Below are 26,006 nucleotides of genomic sequence, written 5' to 3'. Positions count from 1 at the left end.
TAATGATTGATATTTATTGTCAGCATCTTCTATAAAAACCTTGTTCACCAATGCCCTCGGCATATTTTATATTTATATTGTTAATTTTATCAAATGGCTAGCCAGTAAAGCATAGATGAAAGAGCATGCAATCTATACGAAGTCCATCTCCTACCTTAGACTCCCTTTGTCTAGAATCAGTCTTATCATCTGTACTAAGAACTTTAAATAAAGCCATTTAATTAGAATTCCTTTAATACTTTGGTGAGAGAGGACTATGTAACTGCATGCCTAATTTTTTTTTTAAAGTTAAAAAGTCTCTAATAATTTTCCTAAAATCTGTAAGACCAGATGCCCAATAGAAAAATGGAGGGAATTCACACTGAACATTAACAAGAAAGACATGAAAAAAGACTCAACATCTGAATCATAAAATAAAAATACAAATTAAAACTATAATGTAATACTATTTTCCAAAACAGATTTCTCTCCTTTTCCCTCTCTTCTCTCCTGACCTCCCCTTAATTATTCACTCTTTAAGCCAGCAATCATTCATCTGGGAATTTATCCTCTAGATACTTTATATACATAGCAAATAATGTATTTAACAAGGCTACTCATTACAACACTGTTTATAACAGCAACACTTCTGGTTAAATGAATCATGGCATAGCCATCCATTCAATTAAATAGTATGCATCTATTAAAGAACCATGAAGATACTTTTCTAAGTACTGAGATGGGAATAATGTATCCTGGAGATCTTTAAAAGTAAAGGTACAGATGTGTGTACAATACATTATAATTTACATTAAGGAAGATAATACACATTGGTTTTCTTATATACACATAAAGAAAGATATACACACATTAAGGAAGTGGCTATCTGGGAAGGCAGGCAGATGCAGGACAGAGATAGAAGCAAGAGTACTTTTACTACATCTTGAAGAACAATGAAAACCGTGTTCCAAAATGAAAATGACTCATGAAGGAGCTATCTTGTACAGTGTAAACTCCAGACATGAACAAATGGCAGACAGGAAAAGTAATGATAGAAAATAGGAAAGGGAGAAAGGAGGGAAGAGGTGCCAACTCTATTTTCTCTAGGAACTATTTCATTCTGCAAGATAAGGTACTATATTCAACAAACAAAACAATGATCAACGTAAGTGATATCTGTGATTTGTAAAAATTCCATTTCTTGGTTTAGAGTGAATTATAACCATCTGCAAATATGATGTAAATTATGATTATAGCTCCCAGTACAGTGATTTCTGTTTATTCAAAGTAAATCTGGTAAGCAAATGATAAAAATTTGCGGTAAAGATCTATACTACAAAAAGTTATGTAAACTTACACAATAAAAACTACATTAAAAATTTATCCCCCAATATATATACAAGATTAAAATTAACATTATCTTCTTTATCCAGATCTCTTTCACATTTCCAAGTTATGATATTTTGGGGGGATCATTTTAATATTTGGTAGTAAAATTCTGATAAAATTACATTTCTCTTGTAGAGCCATTTTAAAGAAACTTCATATTAAAACTAGCTGAACTAAAAATCCACGAAAATATTCAAAATCGAAGAGATAAGAACTTAGTCTGGAAAAATTGTAGACTGGCACAAAAGTAAAATTTGCACAGCAGTCTCACTATGCAGTCCAAATATTCCAAACAAAGTTAAATATCCTATTTCAAGTTAACACTTAAATGTTATAATAATATAGAGTTACATTTATTTAAGATACTTGACTTTGTGTGCTAGCTAGTTGTTGTTTTTTAGAGATGGGGTCTTGATCTGATGCCCAGGCTGGAGTGCTGTGGCATGATCATGGTTCACTGCAGCCTCAAACTCCTGGGCTCAAGCAATCCTCCTACTTCAGTCTCAGTCAACCGAGCAGCTGGAACTACAGGTGTGTGCCACCATTCCCAGCTGATTTTTAAAATCTGTTGTTTAGAAACAGGGCCTCATCCTGTCGCCCAGGGTGGTCTCTAACTCCTGGGCTAAAGCAATCCTCCCACCTCAGCCTCCTGAGTAGCTACGATTACAGGAACCGGTCATCCTACCTAGCATTATTTCTTATTAGATGAAATCATTACTTCTTAATAGACTAACAATAGGCAAGGTTTAACAGGTTGAAAAGATTATTTCCTTCCTCTGAGTAAGATCTAAGAAAGGAAAGGATAAAGGGATATGAGGAGGGTGGCATTTTCCTTGATATTGAAGTACTTAACATTTAGAGCAGGCTCTCTTGAAAGAAATTTCATTTTACTGTTTACATGGCAGCAACTACCTAATCTGATGACAGTATATTATTGAGGAGTGAATAATACATACCAAGTAATTGGTAATACATACCAATAATAAGCTCAAATTAAAAACTTGACACTATAATACCTGCTACTTTAAATTATTTCTTGGTGACTGGAAAAATAGTATGACTGACAGTTACCTAGACTTAGATGCACACTGGTACCTCAGAGGAAAAAAAGGGTGAGAGGAATTAGAAAATATTTCAAGTTTCAATTGAAGCACACCGAATCTTGAGAGATCAGTGAGATGATAAGGGAAAGAGACTATCTATAACAAAGAAAATGCTAAGGATGCCTAGGGCTTTATTCTTGGAGCAACTAGGAGTTGGCTGGTGTATTACAGAAGGTGGCTACATTTTGGGGAGGATGAAGTGGGGTGGGGAGTAGGTGGTGCAAATAAAGATGTGCAAATAAAGCGCTGCAAATAAAGATGAGAAAAGAAATTTAAGTTTCACTTGGGACTACTGAATTTGGGGACATGGAAATGTAGAATCCTGTTGGAGAAATACAGAGAGAAGGCTGCTGGAAATAGGTATTGAGAATTCCAGAGTAGTCTCTGGCCTAGAAATCTAGATTTGAAAGCTATAAGAATGCAGTACACGGCTCAAACCATAGGAGAAGACAAACCTGCACAAACAATGAAAAGACAAGTGGGGCCAAAACACTGGAGAACACTAACACGTAAAGAGTCATGGAAAAAGATGGGCTTGGGAAGAAACTATTCTTAGGAATGCTACTTATTCATCTAATGGCCTCACATTTGCCTCCTCATTCTCAACATATTATTTCTTTTTATTAAAGTCATTCTTATTTAGATACCTTGTTTAAATATCTTCTCAATCCCATTTCTACAATGAGACTTGACTAAAGTAAAAATGAGACTATCCCCTTTGGTATATGTATATACCAAAAGCCAAATACCAGTGAAAAGTACATCATTTTTGCTCATCTTTTCATTTTGTCTCTTTCTTTTGACTATTTCTTGAAAGTGCAGAAATGTTAGTTAAAATAGCTTTTTAGAAAAAGTATAATTCTATGAACAATGTATTTGACAAAGTAAAATTATATTAGACTAGTCACTAGGATTTCGTGACTACAATTTGCTCCGAAGTTATTAAACTAATTTTTCTTTGCTACTTTAAGTCTCCTTCCTAATCTGTCCCCCAAAGTCCAAGTACAGTAATAAATAAAGGTTGTCACGGAACCGTTTCAAAATAGGGCGAAACTCAGAAGAATATCATCAGGTTTTTAAAGAGACAGCTGCTTGATTCTGATTTAGACTAAAGGGAGAGCACCAAGCATGGTCATCATTCCTTAGGGAAATGAACAGAATATATCATATTGGGGGTGGGGGGGAAGCCTAGTCTTTATTTTTAATAAACCAATGAATGTTTTCCATTTGGAATATTTTCTAAAATTATAGTGGATTGGGTTCGAGCAAGGAATTACATCTTTCTTTTTAAAAATGTTTTTTTGTTGTTTGTAGAGACAGATCTCACTCTGTTGCCCGTGCTAGTTTCAAACTACTGGGCTCAAGCGATCCTCCTGCCCTCGCCTCCCAAAGTGTTGGGATTATAAGCGTGTGCCACTGTACCCAGCCAAGGATTACACTTTTCACTTTCAACAAATATAAAGGCAACGCTCTAAATATAGGCCTTGAAGAATTAAAGTTGACTACGTTTCAGTTTACTATCTCTTGTCTAAAGTATTTTCTGTTCTCTACTTCATTCTGGGGTCAGACATTGAGGGGTAAGACAACCTCTCACTCAGCAGTTGCCTAGCCTAAGCAAAAAGTTGAATTCAGAAAGAATAATAAAATGGTTTAAAAGCATAGGCTTTAGAATTAGACTTTTTTTTTTTTTTTTTTTTTTTGGAGACGGAGTCTTGATATGTTGCCTAGGCTGGAGTGCAGTGGCACGATCTCAGCTCACCACAACCTTCACCTCCCGGGTTCAAGTGATTCCCCTGCCTCAGCCTCCGAAGTAGTTGGGACTACAAATGCACACCACCATGCCCAGTTATTTTTGTATTTTCAGTAGGAATGGGGTTTCACTATGTTGGCCAGGCTGGTCTCGAACTCCTGACCTCGTGATCCACCTGTCTCGGCCTCCCAAAGTGCTGGAATTACAAGTGTGAGGCTAGCTGACTTTTAATCCAAACTCCACCCACTTACTGGTGGGGTGATCCTAGCAAGTTAACATACTGAAACTAGTTACCTCAACTATAAAATGGGATACAGTTGTACATATATTAAAGGACTGCTATAAGGATTATGTGAGACTGTTTACAACAGTACACACAACAACCCAATTAGTTCCTTTTATCATTTGGATCAATTTGGATTTTCACACTTTATAAGGTCTACTTTCCCAGTGTATCTTGGGAAAATTAAATAAGAGTTAATCTCCCAATGCAGTGAAACATGAATAAAAATCAATTATGATTAGTATTAAGAAACAGGTTTTATATTTATGTTTCACCCAAAATAAAATCCTAGTTATTCCTTAATAAATTGATTTTTTTGTATTCAATTAGATGTTAAAGATTTAATGCAGCCACAAAATATATGTTAACAAAAATTGTTTGACTTGAGATTTATATTTACAAAGCTTATTATTATTATTAGTAGTATTATTTGAGACAGAGTCTTGCTTTTGTCACCCAGGCTGGAGTGCAATGGCATGATCTCTGCTCACTGTAACCTCTGCCTCCTGGGTTCAAGTGATTCTCCTGTACAAGGCTTATTAAACACAGGATTCCTGTGGATTGGACGTCAATAACGTTCTTATGGATCTTCTTTGGGATCTTGGTGTTTCATTATTTAGAGTAAAATAAACTTATCTTACTGTGGGAAATTTTTCCAAAAGCCACTGAAATATAACCAATTTAATTCAAATAAAAATTTCCAAAAAAGGGTATTTAAAAATATCCCAGGTCTTCCCTTAGTACTGTTATATGAAAATTCAACACTAAATATTACTAAAAGCAAGTAAGAAAAGTGGTATAAAGTGTTGTTTGCTTTTAAACAAATTATTACCTTAGCTAAGAATCACTGCTTTAGAATTACCTTATTCAAAAAGGGATTCTGATGTAAAGCAGAAAACAGCACTACTATAAAATCTAAAGGGTCATTAGGTTTTTTTCACTCAAGCAAAACTGTACTCAAGTAGGCACATTTTCAGAGACAAAAAGTTTGACATCCAAGTTTTTATCATTTCAGTCTAGATTCATGTCCTTGAATTCTTTTAGGCAATAACAATTCTAATAATTAAGACATGGTGAATGATAGAATTTTACAACTGTTTGTGTGAAATCTTTTATGATGAATTCTACACTTACATCATGACCTGAAATTTGTTAAATCGATTTAGATTCCAGAGATAAGACCGTCACTTGAGATGGAATGCTCCACCTACATTTTCCTTAGCCTTCTTCCTTTCTTGCCAACAGGCTCCACTTCTCTGATTCATCCATGATTTTTTGTCTTTATCAAATGTTCCTTTCTCTTGAATTAAACCTTAAAAGCAGAAACTGTCCATCTCCAGGATCTACTTATTACAACACTACTCTGCATATAATTGATAGTAAACATATTACTTGAAGAAAAAGACAGAATACAACTTACAATATATTATCTAATATATATTTTTGTAAGTTTGGTATAAACAGATGTTATATTGGGCTCATCATGCCAGGACAAAGATCTAAGAAATTAACCAACTATTTAAACTATTAGAAACTAATTTAAGAGTATCGCTGGAACAGAGTAAAATATGGGCAGACCTCAAGACTTTTTTTCTCGCTAATAAAGGTAAGTTTTTGATGTTCCTTGAATCTGGTTGTTACCCACTGAGAAAGAAGAAAAGTGTGCCAGTTTCTATACAGTATAGGCAACTGATGTAAATAGAAAAACGGTTTTAAGTTTGAGTAACAGAAAAGGGCTAGGCTCTATGAATTTCCAGGTTACCGTTGCCATGGCCAGTGAAACTTGGTAACTCCATATACTGATCATGATGATGACTAAATCATAGAAGACTTCATGGACAATAAAGTGGATGTTAAAAACTCTTAATGATCTTAAGATAAAAACCCTGACAGAGACTTTTTTACATTAGAATCATGGATTTAAGGAGAAACCATTTGTAAATCTAGTGAAAAGCTTGGTTGTATAATCATGCCTCATAGTATCTATTTATGGGTTCTCTCAGCTGACTAATCTCACTTTCTATTCAATCAAAATTAGGTCTACAGGGAGAATTAAAAATCCTAAAGGCTTTTGGTCAGATAAAAAAGACAATTCAAACTACCATGCCTTTAAGCATGACTCATGAATAAGTGCAAGTTCTATGTAAACTAGACCCAGGAGTCTGAAGATATTCACATTTATTTCACTCTTTTTTTACATTGAGGATCACGTCACACATAAAGGTTTCCCACGAAGTCCTTGTATCATCACCATAATCAATAAGTAGAGAAACGTCCTTGTGATCTCTAAGGTATTAAGCAATGTCTCCTTATCCATTTTTGAAAAAGAACTTTAGGACTATGTACTAAAACCAGTGACTTACGGCCATGAACTGGAAACCACATTCTTGATTATAGCAGCTATGAAAATACAGAAATAACTAGAGGATGTATCCAGTTCAATATCTCCACAGACTTTTTAGTGCTGCTTATATATGCTTTAAGTGATGGCAATCATTTGATTTCTCTGCTTCACATTTCAAGATTCTGTTTTACAGAAAGGGTTTATGGGAGGTTTATAAATACAAAAAGAGACCAGGATGCAAAGTAAGATATCACTGGAGGTGTTGAGAGACTAGATGACAACTTGGAAGGAACACTAGACATGATCCAAGTACAGGATAGGTGGTTAGAATAAATGACCACTAAATTCCCTTCTAACTCAGCTTTATAATTCAAAACTCAGAAGATAAATTCGGAGAGGTGGTATTAAATAAAAGGGCATTGGTTCTGGAGTTATACCCACTTTGGAATCCCATCTCTCATCTTATTTTATAACACACAGTCTTGCTGTCTCCCAGGATGGAATGCAATGGCGCCATTATAGCTCTCTGCTGCCTTAAACTCCTGGGCTCAAGTGATCCTTCTGCCTCAGTGGGATTACAGGCATGTGCCATGATGTCTAGCTAATTTTTCCTTTTTGCGGGTAGGGACAGGGTTACTCAAGCTGCTCCTGAACTCCTGGCCTTAAGCAGTCCTCCTGCCTTGGACTCTCAAAGTGCTGGGATTACAGGCTTGAGCCACTGCACAAAACTGAGATAATGACTTTAGACAAGCTAATATTTAGCCTCCCCAAAGGACAATAATAGGACCGGGTACTGGGATTCAGAGATAATGCATTAGTATCTGGCACATGGTAAACACTTACTATGTTACCTAATAACTTGCAGTAATAATTTATAGTGGTCAAAATCTAAATGTCATGAAATACACAAAAAACACTGACTTAGGAGTTAGGTAATGTGGTTTCTACATTTGAGTCTTGTCTCTAATTCCATACAATAATCTCTAACATTATTTTCAAATACCAAATTTTGTGATGCTACATTCCAAAGGGGTTGTAATGAACTTAAAACATTTATCAGACACGGGGGATACGTCAAATAAACATAATTCCAGAGTTTGTGAGTTTACAATTAGTGCAGGAGATATACAAGATGTTAAGGGTGATAAGTGCTAAGACAGAGCAAGATCTGAGAGGGTGTTCTGGGGCCACATAATCAAGCTCTTGGATCAGGAAAGAGGAAGTGACACAGTTGGGTGGAGAAAAAAAAGACAGGTACAAAAAAATGTTCCAAGTAAAAAGAACAGCAGGTGCAGTTGGCCACATTAGAAAACTCAAACGACAAGGACCAGTCAGAAGGTTGTTGCATTTTCACATAAGAAAGGATAGTGCACTGAATGGGGACAAGAGATGGATAGGCTGGCAAAACACTCAGGAGGCAGACATGGCAGTACTTTGTGATTAACTGGCTATGAGAGATCAGGGAAGTTTGAATGTAAGAAGAGATACCTAGGCTGGAAGTAATGGGTTTGAGCACCTTAGAGCACACAGGTGACTTCCTATAGCATAAAGATGGTATGTGCCTGGAAGTCATCTATAAGCTCTTATTACGATGAAGAATGTAAGAAGAAGACAGGATTCTGACGACTCCTTTATTTATTTATTTATTGAGACCAAGTCTCACTCTGTTGCCCAGGCAGGAGTGGAGTGGTGTGATCATGGCTCAATTGCAGCCTTGACTTGTCAGGCCCAAGCAATCCTCCCACCTCAGCCTCCCAAGTAGCTGAGACCACAGGTGTGCATCACCATGCCCAGCAAATTATTTCTGTAGAGATAACTCCCTATGTTGTCCAGGCTGGTCTTGAACTCCTGGGCTCAAGTGATCCTCCCACCTCAGTCTCCTAAAGTGCTGGGATTATAGACATGAGCCACCATGCCCGGCCTCCAATAATATTTAAAAGAACAGACAGAAGGGAAAGTCTGCCAACTGGTCTGAGAAGCAACAACCAGCAAGGCAGAAGGAAAAACAGGAGGGAATGGTATCACAGATAACAAATATCAGTTAAAAATTAAAACCTATCACGTATCAGTATTAGCTTTAGTTTTAACTAAATAGTCTAAAAACTATTGAAAATCTACTTATCTACCATGATTGCAACTATTAATATATATGTATTCCAAGTCTGGGAATATGCAAACAGTAAGATGGTAATTGTTAAAAACTTGGATTAAGTGTGATTATTCTTATTCTATTTTCCAAATTTCCCAGTTTGAATTTTGAAAAGGCAAACATATTACTACTACAGAAGTTGGGGTACAAATGTATTATTTAAAAAAAAAAAAAAGACTTTTAGATAGAATTCTCATATTCTGATGACCTATCAAGTTGTGCATTTTTAACCATGGTGCTAAAGAAAGTTTATACTAGATCTGCAGACTGTTTCAACATCACTCAGAAGCAAACAAATTTTAAGCAGTACTATTTATTGTAGATTCAACCTTTTATTATTAACACTTAAAAATAGGGAAAAGGTTATAAGGCGTGGAGCTCATCTGAGAGTAAAATTAAACCAACAAAAAGGATATGACAAAGTACAAGAGAAAACAAAACCAAAAAATCTCATGTATCCCCCAAAATTAATTTTGCCTGATAAATGCTTTAAAAGTGGGCCAAAAAAAGAGGTTTCTCAATAGAATTATTCACAACTAAAGGCAAATGGAAAACTCTTACATAGCATTTAATAAGGGTTTTACATGCAATATATCCCACTATCCCAAGAAATATCTGCAGTTCAAAGCTGCTTTTTAAATCAATGCTTCCTAGTGTTTGCTGTTTATAAATCCTAAATATGAAAGGATGAGTTCCTTAATAACACTATTCTAATAAGTACTAAGACTTTAAAACATATATTTGCATATATTCATAAGCATTAAATCTGAAAAGAATTTATTTTTTAATGCAATTAATACTTAACTTTTAGATAGTAAGCAACCTCCAACATTTATTTTTTGGCAAATACTTTAAAAGATAGTTTTGTAATGGAGGATGACCCATTGCTATTTAAGTTCAAGATAAATCAAATTTATGAATTCACATCTTCATACAATATAAAATTCTCCTTTATCTTATCCTTCAAGTTTTCAGAGGATATCAGCATACCAGCATACTGATACCCAGGGTTCCAGTTAGTAATAAGATTTGAATTCTAGCTCCAGAACTCAACGGCTATGTGGCTTGAGCAAGTTACTTAACTTCCCTAAGCTTTCAATTTTCTTCTCTGTAAACTGAGGATATTGATAATGTCTATTAATATATGACTTTGTGAAAATTAAATGAGATAACATGCCAAAAATATTCAGCACAGTGCCTGACACTCAGTGGCCAAAATACAACTACTTTGCAGAAAAATCCAATTGACCCTTGAGCACAGAGACTGACAGTACGAAATTCCTAAACTAAATGTGGCTTGGCTCTGATTTGTCCCATCAGTCTAATGGGCATTTATAGTAACCCAGCACTGAATAAACATCAGTAAGAGTCATAGGATCAATGTTCTTGCTAGAAATTTTTCACGAGTCATACTTAGGTGTCTAACAAGGATTGTCCTTTTGACACAAAACATTCACTAGCAATGTTTCCTAACTGTTTTTGACAGACGAAAATTTGACAAACGCCCTGAAAAAAAATCTGACAAATGCTCTGAACCTTTCACAGAAAAGTGAACATAAAAAAATTCTACCCAAAATTCCACATGGTTCATGATCTCCTGAATCCCAACCACTGACTACTAAATATGGATATCCTATACTAGAGAAATTAGAAATTATTTTCCTGATTATCAAAGTTATGTAGATTATAGAAAATAAAGAAAATACAAAAGTACATGGAATAAGAGATAACTTAATTAGTTTGTTGTATTTCCCTCCAGACTACTATTGATTGTAATTACTAGCTTAAGGGACTTAAGCTTACAGAATGTAATGAAATCATGGAATACTATATCAGAAACAATTTAGAATATTATTCAAAAGGCAGAATGGGCAAGGGATAAAATAACATGTCTCTGGTTAAGGATAAAGTTGGAATATATATATAGTGGCCTGTTTAGCTGGTATCAACCCATACCTTCTGGCTTTTTTGGAAAATAATTAATTTCAAATAATTCTTGACTGACATGCAGGATATGTATACCACACTTTAATGAAAACATGAATTCTACGATTATATGACCTTGGACAAATAATCCAGACTCCTTTTCTTCATCTACAAAATATTATGATCTTCAGATTAAAAGGTATAAGGTCTTATCCTGAGCTAAACTCTACCCTTCCAATGGTCCCCCTACAAAATACGGCTGTATAAAACAAAGCAAAATAAGAAAGTGCACAAAACAAAGTAGTTTTTTTCTAAGCAGAATACAATTCTGAGAGAAAATTAATTTTCAGGGAATATAAAAAATGTGCAATGACTTCTAATATATCATTTTCATATGATACCAGCATCTTAGGTATTCTCAATGTAAGAACTGAAAAAATTTTATTGGCTTTATTTTAGACATTTAGAGGAAACATGTCTTTTATTAAGAAATAAAATCCCCCAAAGCAATACAATTAAGCTATATATTATTAAGAAAAATGGATTTTTTTTTAAAGAAAAGATGAATATATTATTTCTCAAATATCTCCTGGTATAACACCTAGAAAGTATTTGGGTTCTTCACTATATTGTAGGCATCTACAGCAGATGCAATAGCAGTATTTTAATAATCTTACTATAATACAGGATTTCACTTTCTTTTTTTAAACTGATGTATTTAGTAAACACCACTGCAAAGATACGGTCTTCAGCCTCAAGAGACTTTGAAAGGCTTACATACTCCAAATATTTAAAATTCCAAGTTTTAACTTATATTTAATATTGTACTCTTACACAATGTGCTCATTTTGTTCATAAATATTCATCTCAATACAATAACATCAGGTATAATACATAAAATCTAAGCCATTAAGTCTTACCAATTTATGACCTGATGACACTCTTGTGGACAACATTCAGTCCTTAGAAGCTAGAATAACCCTCCAACCATGTGAGGGCATCACAACTTTTAAACTTTCGGCTTTCGATCATTATTATGTCACATTCCTCCTCCGATGCTGAATTCTAAAAAAAATTCTAGCAAAGAGTTTAAGTAAATAAGTGTTTTAATCAAATAGCCTTTAAAAATCTTTTATAGCAAAATTTTATGTTTTACCATGATTATACAACTGATATTCTGTACTTTAAAAAATGAAAATAAATTTCATATTTGATCTGGAAAATTCAAACTTTAAATTTCAACATGGATTTTCAGGCCATCAGGATACTTGTTAGTAAAGAGTAAAGTAGAAATGGAACCAATTAAAGGTTTAAGATCATGATCCAGAAATTATGATTTAACACCATAACCTGATACAGACAGCTTTGTAGTCCTGTAGAACGGCATTTGAGTTCTATTGTTTGGTCCACATCCATGTATATGAGTTTCTTATTTTATTTTATTTATTTATTTATTTAGAGACGGAGTCTCACTCTGTCGCCCAGGCTGGAGTGCAGTGGCGCGATCTCAGCTCACTGCAACCTCCACCTCCTGGGTTCAAGCAATTCTCCTGTCTCAGCCTCCTGAGTAGGTGGGATTACAGGCACGTGCCACCACACCCGGAGAATTTTTTTCTTTTTTTGTATTTTTAGTAGAGACAGGGTTTCACTATGTTAGCCAGGATGGTCTCGATCTCTGACCTCGTGATCCGCCCACCTCGGCCTCCCAAAGTGCTAGGATTACAGGCATGAGCCACCATGCTGGGCCGAGTTTCTAGACTTACAGCATGGGTGGCTGGATCAGTAACAATCCATACCGATCATTTAAGTGCTTAAGAAAGAATTCCATTTTTATATCTAAATCTTCATGTCTCTACTATCCCCGATTTTGAAAACAGACAACATAATGGCAAGAATTAAATTTTATTATGTGCTTTATGTAATTGACATAACAATGTATCCTATGCAGCAGTGGTCCCTATTGCTCATCTGTATATGGGCAGGGAAGAAAACTGGAGGAAGAATGATTTAATAATGGCAAAAATCACTTCATTAAAAATATCGTGTTAAATTTATTAAATTTTACCAGAAGGTTTTCAATTGGGCATCTATGCTAATCACTGAAGAATAGTATCATTAATAACATTTTCTGTCTGATAAGAATGTACATTTATATTTTTGGTTGCCAGTAATCCACAGAAAAGGAAATCCATAGATTTGTGGGCACAGTTTTGCCTAAATTAACTCCCTAAATAAAACACTATAAAGGGGCAGAGGGGATGGGAGAAAGAAAAGGGCCCTTACTGAGGATGATCAATACGCATAAAGCTATAGAAAACTGAAAGACAGCATTGCTCTGCAGCTATCTAAAAAGATACTTGACCCGAATGTACTGGATGGCTCATGCTGTTGCAGATTTTAACTTTCAATAGAACTTTTCTATTACACATGGTCACTTAAGTCTCTCACATAGCCTGAAAAATTATTAGAATTTTTCCAATATAATCTTTCCAAATGTAATCTCACAACACATTTGACTTCAATATAAATCATACAACTTTATTTTGTCTTCTGTGAAAGCACAGCCTTATAATGTAATCACCTGGTGAAGGCAAAAATCCGTATTTATGAGGATAAGTAGTTTAAAGTTGTGGTCATTTCATTAACATATTACCAAATGTTTCTAGAAAGTGTTAATAAAACTCTTATCTCCTATCAACTAATATACTAAAAATTTTTAAATCTTTTGAAGATTTACTTTTTATAGGACAAACATACAGTCATATTTAGTAAATACTTCCTGAAATACTTATCTATAATGCTGGTAAATCTGCTTGTCTGCAAGGCTTTGATTTAAGGTCATTTAAAGGGCCGACGGCTTGACCCTTTGTTAAAGGGCCTGCCAACAAAAAAGCCTTGTTATGGTAAATGCTTAGAAAGTATTTTTGGAAGATACAATTAAACCAGTCATGTGAAGCAGTTATTTTACTGCGAAAACGTACAAAAAAAAATTTTTTTAAGAGTGTGTACATTACACAAATGTATGGTTAAATCAGGACTTTAGAACTGTATACATTTTAAAAGATACAAAACTTATGTATCAAAATTTTCCTAAGCATATAATTTCAAAACTAGTTGTTACCAAGTCCAGGGTCATATTTCAAGAGTTTAAATCATTAAATTCCAACATGTAGGACATCCTTATTAACAACCTGAAATGAAACTGAGTAAAGTGGTTACAGATGAACAGCATTCAGATTAACCAGATACCCTTTAAAATTTAAAATTAGAATTCTTCCTAAAAATGAATATTTAATGAGAAAACTGTACTAATATTATCAATGATAATCTTGACTCTCTGGCAAGACTGCTACCAAAACCAAATCCCACGTATTCCCTATAGTTTTTTATCATTTCCTTTTGTGAGAAGGTGAATCTATATTAAAAGAAAAAAACAGTGAAAGGGGAGGAAGGTGGATGATTTATAATTTCCAAGTAATTACTTGAAAATGGATATGTTAAATCAAACAGGTCTACAAGAGTTCCTAAAGGAACCTGGTTTTCTAATGAATGTGCTTATCTTAGTTTGATAGAAAATTTTGTTTTCAGGTTTAAACCACATTTCCTTAAAAGATTCCGAAAATTCTACAAGATTATCCATTAATATAGCCATATTTTCACCCTGCTGTTCAAAAAAGTTCACTACATTGTTTGGAGAAATCCTAGCCATGATAAACCAATGCTTGGTCAGAAATACTTATTTTTAAATGGAAAAAGGGGGCAAACAGGGCAATCCTTTATGTCCTCCAATAAATTACACAGAGTCATTCCATAGGTTATATATTGAAAAAATAAACTTTAAAATATCAAAGATAAATTTACTTTAAAAATTAGTACAAATGTACCTAAATAAAAACTGCTGGGAAGACAGTATGTTCCAAAAAATTAACATATAAAAAGACGGGCCAGGTGCAGTGGCTCACGCCTGTAAGCCCAGCACTTTGGGACACCAAGGTGGTGGATCATTTGAGGTCAGGAGTTCAAGACCAGTCTGACCAACATGGAGAAACCCCATCTCTACTAAAAAATACAAAAATTAGGCAGGCATGGTGGTGAGCGCCCATAATCCCAGCTACTCAGGAGGCTGAGGTAGGAGAATCGCTTGAACCCGGGAGGTGGAGGTTGCAGTGAGCCCAGATCGCACCACTGCACTCCAGCTTGGGTGACAGAGCAAGACTCCATCTCAAAAAAATAATAAAATAAAAAAGACACACATAAAAAGACACACAACACACAACGACAAGAAACTTCATCTATCTGTGGTTGATCCAAGATATCATTTAAGACACAATTAGCTATACCAGAAACTAAATATATATAAGCATATATATACATATATAAGCATATGTACATATATAAGCATATGTACATATATACACATACATATATAAGCATAAGTACATGTATATACATATATAAAGTGTTGGGTATTTATGCATTAAATCAAATGCACCTATTGGTAGAAGAAATACAAAATATACAACTTAAAAAATTTCATTAATACAGCTTTGAAAAACAGCTCTAAGAAGATAGGCTATTGGTATTTTTAACATGCTTATTCTCAAATGATTTATACACTTGATCCTTTCAAAAGGAGGAGAAACAGCTTATAAAGAAGGCAAAGGAAAAAGATATTGAAATTAAAGGTAGAGCTCCCTCTAAAAACGGAAAATCAAAGTAAGTATAAGCCAGTTACATAACACTCAAATATATGTATAATAAGGAACTGCATGTTTTGTTAACAGAAAGCTGAATATTTGGGTTGGACACAGTGGCTCACACCTGTAATCCCAGAACTTTGAGAGGCTAGGGCAGGGCGGATCACTTGAAGACAGGAGTTTGAGACCAGCCTGGCCAGCGTGCTGAAACCCCGTCTTTATGAAAAGTACAAAAATTAGTAGGGCATGGTGGTGGCGCCTGTAATCCCAGCTATTCGGGAAGCAAGAGAATCACTTAAACCCGGAAGGCAGAGGTTGCAGTGAGCCAACATTGTGCCACTGCACTCCAGCCTGGGTGGCAGAGCAAAATTCTGTCTCAAAAAGAAAAAAAAAAAGCCTCCTATTTTTTGACTCTGAGCTTAATAGCGGCTAACACAAAAGAAACGGAACATTTATTTATATACTTATTGAGACAGAGTCTCACTCTGTGGCCCTGGAGTGCAGTGGTGCAATCTCGGCTCACTGCAACCTCTACCTTGTGAGTTCAAGCAATTCTTATGTCTCAGCCTCCCAATTAGCTGGGATTAAAGGCATGCGCCATCACACCCGGCTAATTTTTGTATTTTTTGTAGAGACAAGGTTTTGTCATATTGCCCAGGCTGGACGCAACTCCTGAGCTCAAGCAATCTGCCCACCTTGGCCTCCCAAAGCGCTGGGATTACAGGCATGAGCCATCATGCTCGGGAGAAATAGAACTTGTAAAGAGACCATAATATATTATGCTTTTTGAAGAGATGGTATCTCTTATTTCTTGAAACAAAAGTAGTTATGACCACTCTAGAAAAATACATTTAGCAACATTTTCTGGACTAAGTACTATCTAAAATAAAAACAGCTACTACGAATAAATGCAGACATTTTCTGAAGACCAATGGTTAGCATCACTGTGAACAGGAGTGTTATTAGCCAGACACTGCAACTCTTTTTCCTCCTTGTTCCCCTTCCAATAGTGTGTAGGACTAGGGAAAATATACTTCTTTATTAGCAGGCAGATATGTAGAACGATGTTTCTGTCTTCTATGACAAAGGTTACATATATTCTGAACATCTTGCTATTGGTAGAAAATACGTAGTTACTATGGATACCACCATTAGTATTGATACTGAAGTCACAAAGAAAATTCTCAGTATGTGGCCATATAAATAGCTGGGGACACTGACAGCCATGCTGCCTGCATACATACTTTAACTTAGTGAAGACACCACTATTTTTGGGCCAAATTATCACACAATTAAGTGAAAAATACAATAGCACCTTCCAAATCTTTTAGTATTTATAACCAACAATCTTCAAACTTTGAAACAATTGGGAGATAAACTGGCATAAAAATGTTATTTCTTAAGGATATTTACTAATGGATAAACTCTAAATTATTATCACTTATTTAAATTTATTTCTATCAAATATGAAAAATACTTTAGAAGTAGCCAACTAAAGCTTAAACACAGGAGCTAATTTTTGGTAAGCTAAAGCATTTAAAAGCTCTGTATCAATCACAAACATTTAATATATTCCCTGATTTGAGTAACTTGGAATATTATGAGCATGTTTATACACACAAACTAAAAGAATGTCAGGCTAGAATACAAAGAGTCAGTCATCTCTTTCTTCTACCTCTACCTACTACCTCAAATCTTAATAAAAATAAAAAATTAAAATAATTCCATTAATATTTCTTTCTTCCCAAAAGGTTGCCCAACTGTGGACTTAAATACAACTGAAGAGATGTGAATTTAAAATTTTAAATTGCTGAGGACTTGAATGGAAAAACAAAACAAGAACGACAAAACTCAAAAAGATGCTCTATGTTTATCTGGTTCAACAATTCCGGGTTCCTTAAATTTCCTTCTTGTCTGAACAAGTTCAGTTAGTTTTTTTGTTTTTTGTTTTTCGTTTTTTTGTTTTTTTTAAAGCTCTGCAATAGAATTTTAGATTCTGTAGAAAAAAATACATTGAGTTTGGCGAGTTAGTTCATATGTACACACATACATACACTTTTCTGTTCTATTCAAAGCCTTGGTTTACTTAAAATCTATTTGATTGAAAAGTTAAAAGAATTGAATAAATGAATAAATAAATAATAAAGAGACCTTACCAGCTATTCCCACATTTTTCAAAACTGTTTCTCAAATTTCACCTGAAAATAATTATCAAAACATCTCAAAATAGGCTGGGATGACTTAGGTTGAGAAATTTATTAAATAACATATTAAATTTACTAAAGAGGAAGGTGGTAGACATATTAGCAGAAAGCATATATAATGGTGGGTGAGCAGTTAAGAAATAATTTCTCTTTGCCAATTCTGAAATCTAGTAATGTGCTGAAAATAGATGTCAGAATGTCTAGTGTCCCACTTCAGCTAGCCATAGAAAAGTTTAGAGAAGAGATGTTTAGGGTCCAGTGAAACACCACTTTGAATAATGAGATTCGGATTTGTGGTTAAAAATCTCACAGCAGACAAGACACCTAACACAACTACCAGAATAAAACTAAGAGGATACAACAGAATATAAAGGATAGCAATACATAATTTGCAAACCCAAATGGTGATGTAAAATGTCTTTAAAATTATACTATTTTTTCCAACTCAAAATAATTAAAAGCCCAATTTAATACATACATACAAAAATCACAGTACGGAAAGGGAAGTACACAAATATTCTTCAATTTCTATTGTAATGGACACATTAATATACAAATGTTCTCCTAGTCTTGCCACCCACCACCCCAACTTTGAGCAATAAAAGACCTCCCCTTATAAAACTTCACCAATTCTAGTAGTTGTTTCAGCTGGATTTTAGGCAGTACTCCCTTGCCTCCCAATACTTCCAATAACAGAAACTAGCTAAGCAAGTACATTTTTTTTCTAGTATTTTATCCAAAACGTTAATACTGCCTTTTTTGTAAATATCTAAATTTTAAATAATCCTATAGGTGACTAATACAAGTACTCACATATTCAAACAAGACAGGAGGGGAAAAAGACAACATAAGTATAATTGGTGAACCTATACTGGCTCTTCTAACAGATTAAAAAATGGCTATGAAGGATATGATTGTAATAACTGACAAAATCTGAATATGTACTATATATTCATATTTGATAACAGTACATTAATATAAGATACCCTGAATTTGGTAATTACATTGTTGTTAAGAGAATAATCTTCTTAGGAAACATACACTGAAGTATCTTAAGTTAAATGGATATGGTACTTCCTATCTACTTTTTTTTTTCTTGAGACAGAGTCTCACTCTGTCACCCAGGCTGGAGTGCAGTGGTGCAATCTCGGCTCACTGCCAGCTCCACCTCCTGGGTTCACACCATTCTCCTGCCTCAGCCTCCCGAGTACCGGGCACTACAGGTGTCTGCCACCATGCCTGGCTAATTTTTGTATTTTTAGTAGAGATGGGGTTTCACCTTGTTAGTGGTTCCTAAAATAATATGTTAGGATGATAAAGCAAATATGACAAAATGTTAACAAACATTGAATCTTGGTAAGAAGATTGAGTTCTCTGTACTATTGTAATTTTTCTGTAAATTTCAAATTATTTCAAAATAAAGATTCAGACATTTCTCTTCTTTTTGATTGGAAAATAATATCCTCAGAATGTTCTAATCTCTAAGACCAATCATCCTCTTCAGACTTCCTTCTGTTCTCTAAATACAGGTGATATTGCCCAAGGTCCTGGCTTGACCCTTTACCCTACTCTAATCCTTGGCCTTTCCTAAAGCTTGAACTCTAATAAAACATTCTTAAATCTCAACTAGCTTTAATGTCTATATCAAGCTGCAAGTCTGCAGCCTCAGCTGTACCCCAAATATTTTCACCTCGACTTTGTACCAGCCAGTTTTTTGGATGTACTTATCCAAAAAACAGCTAAAACCAAAAACCTCATCACTACTTTCTCCTTCCCAAACTAATTCTTTCACTAATACTTCCTAACAATACCAGCATTCCCTCAGTCAATTAGGTTTGGCACTTTGGAGTCAGGTTTGACTGCTCCCCTATCATGACCAATCAGTTGTAAAATCCTGTAATTCCCATCTCATCCCCATTGCCTAATTCAGGCCTCAGTACCTTTCTAGAATCACCGTCTCTAATCTAACTGCTCTCCTCTCCTGTCTTCAAATATGTTATACACCCACCAAATTTAATTTTATCCTTATCATATAAGCCCAGTACTTTCATAGTGGTGCACAGTATTTCCTCTAACTGGAATATTCCCTTCCCCTCAGTTCTTTAATTCTGCGTGACCAAATTCTACCCACCTTTCAGTTTCCAACTCAAAAGCCACCTCTTGAAGAAACTTTGACCAATCCCTCCAGCTGTACTTGAGAGACATGAAGTGCTTACATTTTATATATTATCACTTTCAATCACGTGATAATGTCTTTACCATTTTCCATATTAAGACCAAGCTCACTGAAAGCAGTTACTAAATCTTACTGTTTCTTCTAGTATTTAATTATAGGAGAACAAACTTTTGCTGAGTCAAGGAATTGCAAACGTTCCTGATATTTTCCCTTAGATTCATTCAGAGCTACTCTAAAAAAGTGAGATTTTTAAGGTTTTAGAGTCTTTTGGTTGGAAAAGGTGATGTAAGACCACTTGAGATGGTAACAGAAAAATGCCTTAAACAGCAAGTACCTATAATTTGGGACAAACATGTATTGTTAAACAGACTACTTTATTAATATGACCAAGCATCTAATACTTTACTGAGCTTCCCAAGTAGCTTTTCAGAACATTGTAGGCACGGGTTTCAAACAGTTTTAAGTGGCTTCTTTCATTAAAATTCCAATGACCTACATTCACTACACTCTACATACAATTGTATTTCTTTCCTACATACTACTCTTATTTCCAGATCAACAAGAATTTGAATTGTATTTTTGAGAGCATCAATTTCATAACCAACCATGTGGCTTTTAAAAACTTGGAGGCCTGGTTTTCCCTATGGTCCTATGACTGTGACCTAGACTGATGATACCCATTTATATATATAGTCCATGATTTCTAAATGAAGTTAACCTTAAATTCTGCCAGTCAGTCTGTAATGTGTAGTTATTTCTCTCCATGAGTTACTCTACCTCCACTTGGCACCTGGGTATGAAGAATTCACTAGTTTTTAAGATGCTGCTGAAATGATCAGCATGGTGTTAACTGGTGCCTAGTTATTTGTGGGGCTTCATTTACCACCACTATCTACGGCAATTCTCATTTCCAAATAAGCTTACTGTCACTCATTTTCTTCTGAGGGAAGCTCCACTGGTTTCTCTATTCAGACCAACATTTACTGCCTCTGACATGGAATTCTTTCCTAAAAGAGCAGAATAATTTGCTAGTCTTCCATTCCTTAAGCAAATACACAGCTCTTTAAGGTTTACTGATAATCACAGCCAATAATGACAAAACAAGTAAATGAGTTCAATTCCAATGCTTGTACTTACCTCTTTTCTTTTCCATTTAGAAAAGTGGGGGAAATAAAACTCCAGCGTAGGCATTTTAAAGTAACTAAAACTAAATTTCACTTAAAATCAGCATCCTTGGTTAACAGACAGGAAGATAGTGATGGCAAGACCATTTCCCAAGGGATCTGTTTACTTTTAGCAAGCTTGCTCAGGTCTGCCTATTGCAATACCCCTGGATGTGCAAGTAGAGTATAAAGAAATTTGGTTTTCTAGTTAGTTTTGTATTTAGAACAACTATTCTGTAGAAACGGAGTACAACAGATTAGTCACCATCATTTCTTACTCTAGTTCTAGAAATATCACCTAAAATCACATTAGTTGTGGCAGCCCTGTCACTTGCTAACCAATACTACAAAATGCCATTAACACACATATCTAAGTATTTTTTTTTTTTTGCTATAACTAGTCAACCTAGGTTTCAACCTCCCTGAATTTACATGTAAGTTCTTCCAATTTCTTGTTTTCTGTATTTGTTTCAGTTAAATTTATAAATGCTGTCATCCTCAATGGCTGTCACTTCCTTGATTTAACGTCATCTGAACATAACCACACCCTGAGGTTTCCATCTAAATCAGAGATTCAAAAATGAGTTTTAGAATGAATATATAAAGCTTTCATCCTCTAAGTACCACTGATTACCTGCCCCTCCTACCCTGGGCCTGTCCCATTCCCCACTTAAGAACTACAGATTAAACTACTGATGAAAACCTTACTTAACTGACTCTCCACACCAATAAGACCAGACTTGGTACTTACTATGTTCAATAAAGGAACAGTGCTATGTTACAAATTAAAATGGAAGACATAATGACTAAACACAATGTGGAATCCTGAATTGGATCCTGGAACAGAAAAAGGACACTTAAAAAAGTGGAAAACTTGGTAAAATTAAAATAAGATCTGTAGTTAATAGTATTCTATCAATGTTAACTTCCTAACTTTGATAATTGTACTAAGGCTGTACAACATGTTAACATTAAGGGAAGCTAGGTAAAGGACATACAAGAACCCTCAGCACTATTTTTGCAACTTTAAAATTATTTCAGATTAAAAAGTAAAATAAAAGGAAGGAAGGAGAGGAAGGGAAGAAGGAAGGAAGGAGGAAATGAAGGAAGGAAAGAGGGAGGGAGGGAGGAAGAATAAAAGGTGACAATCATTAAAAAGCTATACTCTATTAATTTTTAGCTTCCTGGACTATCCTCTACTAGACGTCTTTTAGTGGAATTGGTTGAAATATAATCAGATAATAAATTATGTAAGTACTAGGTACAAATTAGTAAGGAATCTGTTGGGGTTGGTCACAAAATGGTTCAGGTACATATCCTCAAGATACTTACACATAATCACTATAAGAGAACATGTAACCAATACCAATCTCCAACAAATAACTTACTTGAGTGATTCTTTAAAATTACATAGTTCATATCTACAACTATGCAGAACCATACAGATGAATCTCAAATATAATACTGGGTGAAAGAGGTCAGACACAAAACACATAGTGTATAGTCCTACATATATAACACATTAGAAATTAGGATTGGGAGGGGAAGTGACTGATGGGGGGCACGAAGAGGAAATGAAAGGGGCTTATAATATTCTGTCTTGATCTGGGCGCTGGTTACACAGGTGTGTTCAATTAGAGCTATGTATTTATGAATGGTGCACTTTTCTTATACAAATTATACTTCAATAAAAAAATTTAACAAGTCCTATCACCAAGCATTCAAAAACTAGATCAGCTAAGTTGTACAACTTGAGTTTTACCATTTGAGATAACAAGTACTGGTGGATGTTCATGATGGAGCCAAGCTTCTTAGAGATGAGTAAAACAAAATAAATTGTCTCATATGGTACCAAAGGTATTTATGATACAAGCAGCTTAGTTCTAATTTATTCCTAGCTTCAAAAACATCTCATAGAGAACAATGATAGGAAATACTGGAAGGCGTTCCCTACACAAAATACTTGAGGCTATTGAAATACGAAGACTTTTTTTTATCCAATAATTTTAAAATTAGAGGTAATAAATGTAAGTGAATAATCACTGTAGAAAACAATCTGAGAGATCATCAATTATCTAGTGAAAAAATTTAGGATAAACTTACTAGACTTTCATTTTAAGTTAATAACCCATGTCTACTACTTTCCTTATAAACTTCTCTCTAAATACTGATGTTATCATAAGGATAGACAAGCACACCTAGCAACTGTTCTCTCACTTGTTTTAACAACATTTATGCATTTCTTAATGAAGACAAAAGCTCTGCAAATGCTTATCAATAGGGTTAAAGCCTTACAAGCTACCTAATTTCTTCCTTTAGTCTAGCTGAAGTTTCTTCCCTTTAGTACTCCTTTACTTTAGTGACCTGGTATTTAGAAGAGGGTAAAATTGTTTGCTATAAATTCTTACGCTGAGCTTTTGTAAACAAAGGACTCCCAAAGATAACCTGCTCCCTGCACCCCAGTGATCATCAGGATAGGTTTCTAAACTAATTCTGCCAATTTAACAAAGCAATGCCAAGTATTAACTTCGGAAAACTGTTGTTTAGAAAATAGGAAGTCAAATTTTAAAGTTACTATTCTGAAATACCAATAGGCTAGGATCTCATGAAAAATTAACTCCTCCATAGTAAGATAATCTCCCAGAAAGCTACGGCAGTTATAGTATTTATATTTAGTAAAGAGTCAACTCAAAAACAGTTTGGGCTACTGAAGAAAGGGTTGGATTATTTTTGAGTTATCAGTATCTACTGTCCCTACATTTGAATGGTTTCAGCTAATTGATTCCCTGAGGACTCTGCAAATGGCAAACAGAGAAGACAGAAACCATGATGGCACCTACAGAAAAAGGGAAAGGAAGGCTTGAGGGTAGCTTCAATTTTAGTACAATAACTGAGTAAAGCACTGGATATAAATGCAAGGAGAAGTATCTAAATATAGGCAGAGGCAGGCTACTTGGTGAAAAGTCTATTAATTTGCCAATTATAATTTAAATATGGAAGGAAACAAAGGGGCCATTAGAGAATTTTAAGTCAATATGAGAAAGGTACATTAGTCACTTATATTTTAAAATATATTCTGCTAAATTGAAAGATTTCCTGGGGAAAAAAGGAGATTCTTGTCTTTCGAGTTACGCAAAATCAAACTAGGGATATTCAGCTATTTAGGGCAGGTTTACTGAAAATGGGCACTTAAAAGCTGCCCCTACTGAAAATGATTTCCAACATTCACAAATAGGAGCCTAAAATTTGTTATCTAGCAATAGTGAGACAAATCTATGCCTCAAAATAAATAGATAATGTAGAAGATAACGTTAGGGACTTGCAGTCCCTTAAACTCCCAAACATCTCTCTTTTTCTTTTTGAGATGGAGTTTCGCTCTTGTCACCCAGGTTGGAGTGCGATGGCGCAATCTCAGCTCACTGCAACCTCCGCTTCCCAGGTTTAAGTAATTCTCCTGCCTTGGCCTTCTGAGTAGCTGGGATTATAGGCGCGTGCCACCATACCCAGCTAATTTTTGTATTTTTAGTAGAGATGGGGTTTTACCATGTTGACCAGGCTGGTTTCGAACTTCTGACCTCAGGTGATCCACCTGCCTCAGCCTCCCAAAGTGCTGATATTACAGGCGTGAGCCACTGCGCCCAGTCAATGTCTCTCTTTAATAGTAGAATCACCCCTGCCAAATACCTCTTTGACAAATTAGTAAAATAAAAAATCCTGAATTTATAAGAGTAAAAATGAACAATGTAATTTGGTGATGTCCAAAACAAACAAGGTCAGAAGTTATATTTAATATTTTTTAAAGCTTAACACACACAAATCTTCAACCCGTTTGCAAGGAATAAACGGTCTCACGATACTTTATCAGCTGATACACCTATCAGTAATTCTGTAGTTACCAATTGAAAGTGTAGATTATTAAAACTAACAAAGTTAGCCATGATTGCTTCTCTCAATGGAAAATTTAATAAGCTAGTTGAAAAGTTCAAAGAAAGCCACTAGCCAGTTTCTGTTGGGTTGGGCTTGTCACCTTAGTACCAACAAGGCCAATTTACAGTGAAGAATGGCTGATCTGATTATATTTTGATTTTATTATATTTTGGCATTAACACACTACAGACAAATATCCACTAACTTCTTTGGCTCTGAACAACAGGCTCCAAGGAGAAGATAAAATAAGTATTTTCAACCCATGAGAAACCATAGATACGCAACCTGCCTCATTTCCGATACTTAAAAGTTGCTGGTATCTAAAAAAGAAAACATATAAGGAGTATTTAGCTGTAACAACAAATGATGTACAGCCAACTTCTATGGTTGTTTTATTATGACACAAAATAAACCTTTCAATATTAGATTCAAATTATTAAAAATATAGCTCAAACCTTTCTACACTGATAAAAATAATATATATCATTCATATTGACACCATGACAGCTCAAAGTTAGCTATTTGAAATAAATCATCAAACTTTTGAAAGCTACTCTTATTACATTTCTAAACAGAGTGCTATTTTTCCTTTTTCTAAGGGAAACTATAAAGCATACTCCAAAGTACTCACATTCTGGCTACATTTGGAAAACTATCTGAATGATTAAACCTTCATGTTTATTTCATCTCACAATTTACATTTATGTATTAATTTAAATGGCTAGAGAACTATTTAAAAATTTATTTTATAAACACGGTACTACAAATTTTAAAACTTCCTGTTCTAAAAGTAACTATTTAAAAACATTTCTGGAACACAACATCAAAAAAAAACTGTTATTTCCCTAGAGTGACACACACAAGCAAATCAAGCCGAAGAATTAAGACTGTTTTAGCATTTCTAGGCAATGTGTAT

At 34.7% G+C, this 26,006-nt stretch overlaps 1 protein-coding gene across 3 annotated transcripts in view; it reads right to left on the bottom strand.

Annotated features, from left to right (window-relative positions):
• TSC22D2 (TSC22 domain family member 2) overlaps positions 1 to 26,006 on the bottom strand; it is a 57,906-nt gene that overhangs the window by 15,937 nt on the left and 15,963 nt on the right. Inside the window, exon 2 of one of the 3 annotated variants that reach the window (XM_050779771.1) lies at positions 3,269 to 12,000. The exons of the other annotated variants lie outside the window; for them this stretch is intronic. Within the exon in view, the coding sequence (XP_050635728.1) occupies positions 11,958 to 12,000 (43 nt within the window). The 3' untranslated portion in view covers positions 3,269 to 11,957. Of the gene's footprint in view, positions 1 to 3,268; positions 12,001 to 26,006 lie in introns of those variants that run through there. 3 annotated transcript variants of the gene reach the window in all.

Source organism: Macaca thibetana, chromosome 2, assembly GCF_024542745.1.
Source record: "Macaca thibetana thibetana isolate TM-01 chromosome 2, ASM2454274v1, whole genome shotgun sequence".
Lineage (NCBI taxonomy): Eukaryota > Metazoa > Chordata > Mammalia > Primates > Cercopithecidae > Macaca > Macaca thibetana.
This window is presented reverse-complemented; position numbering and strand designations above follow the sequence as displayed.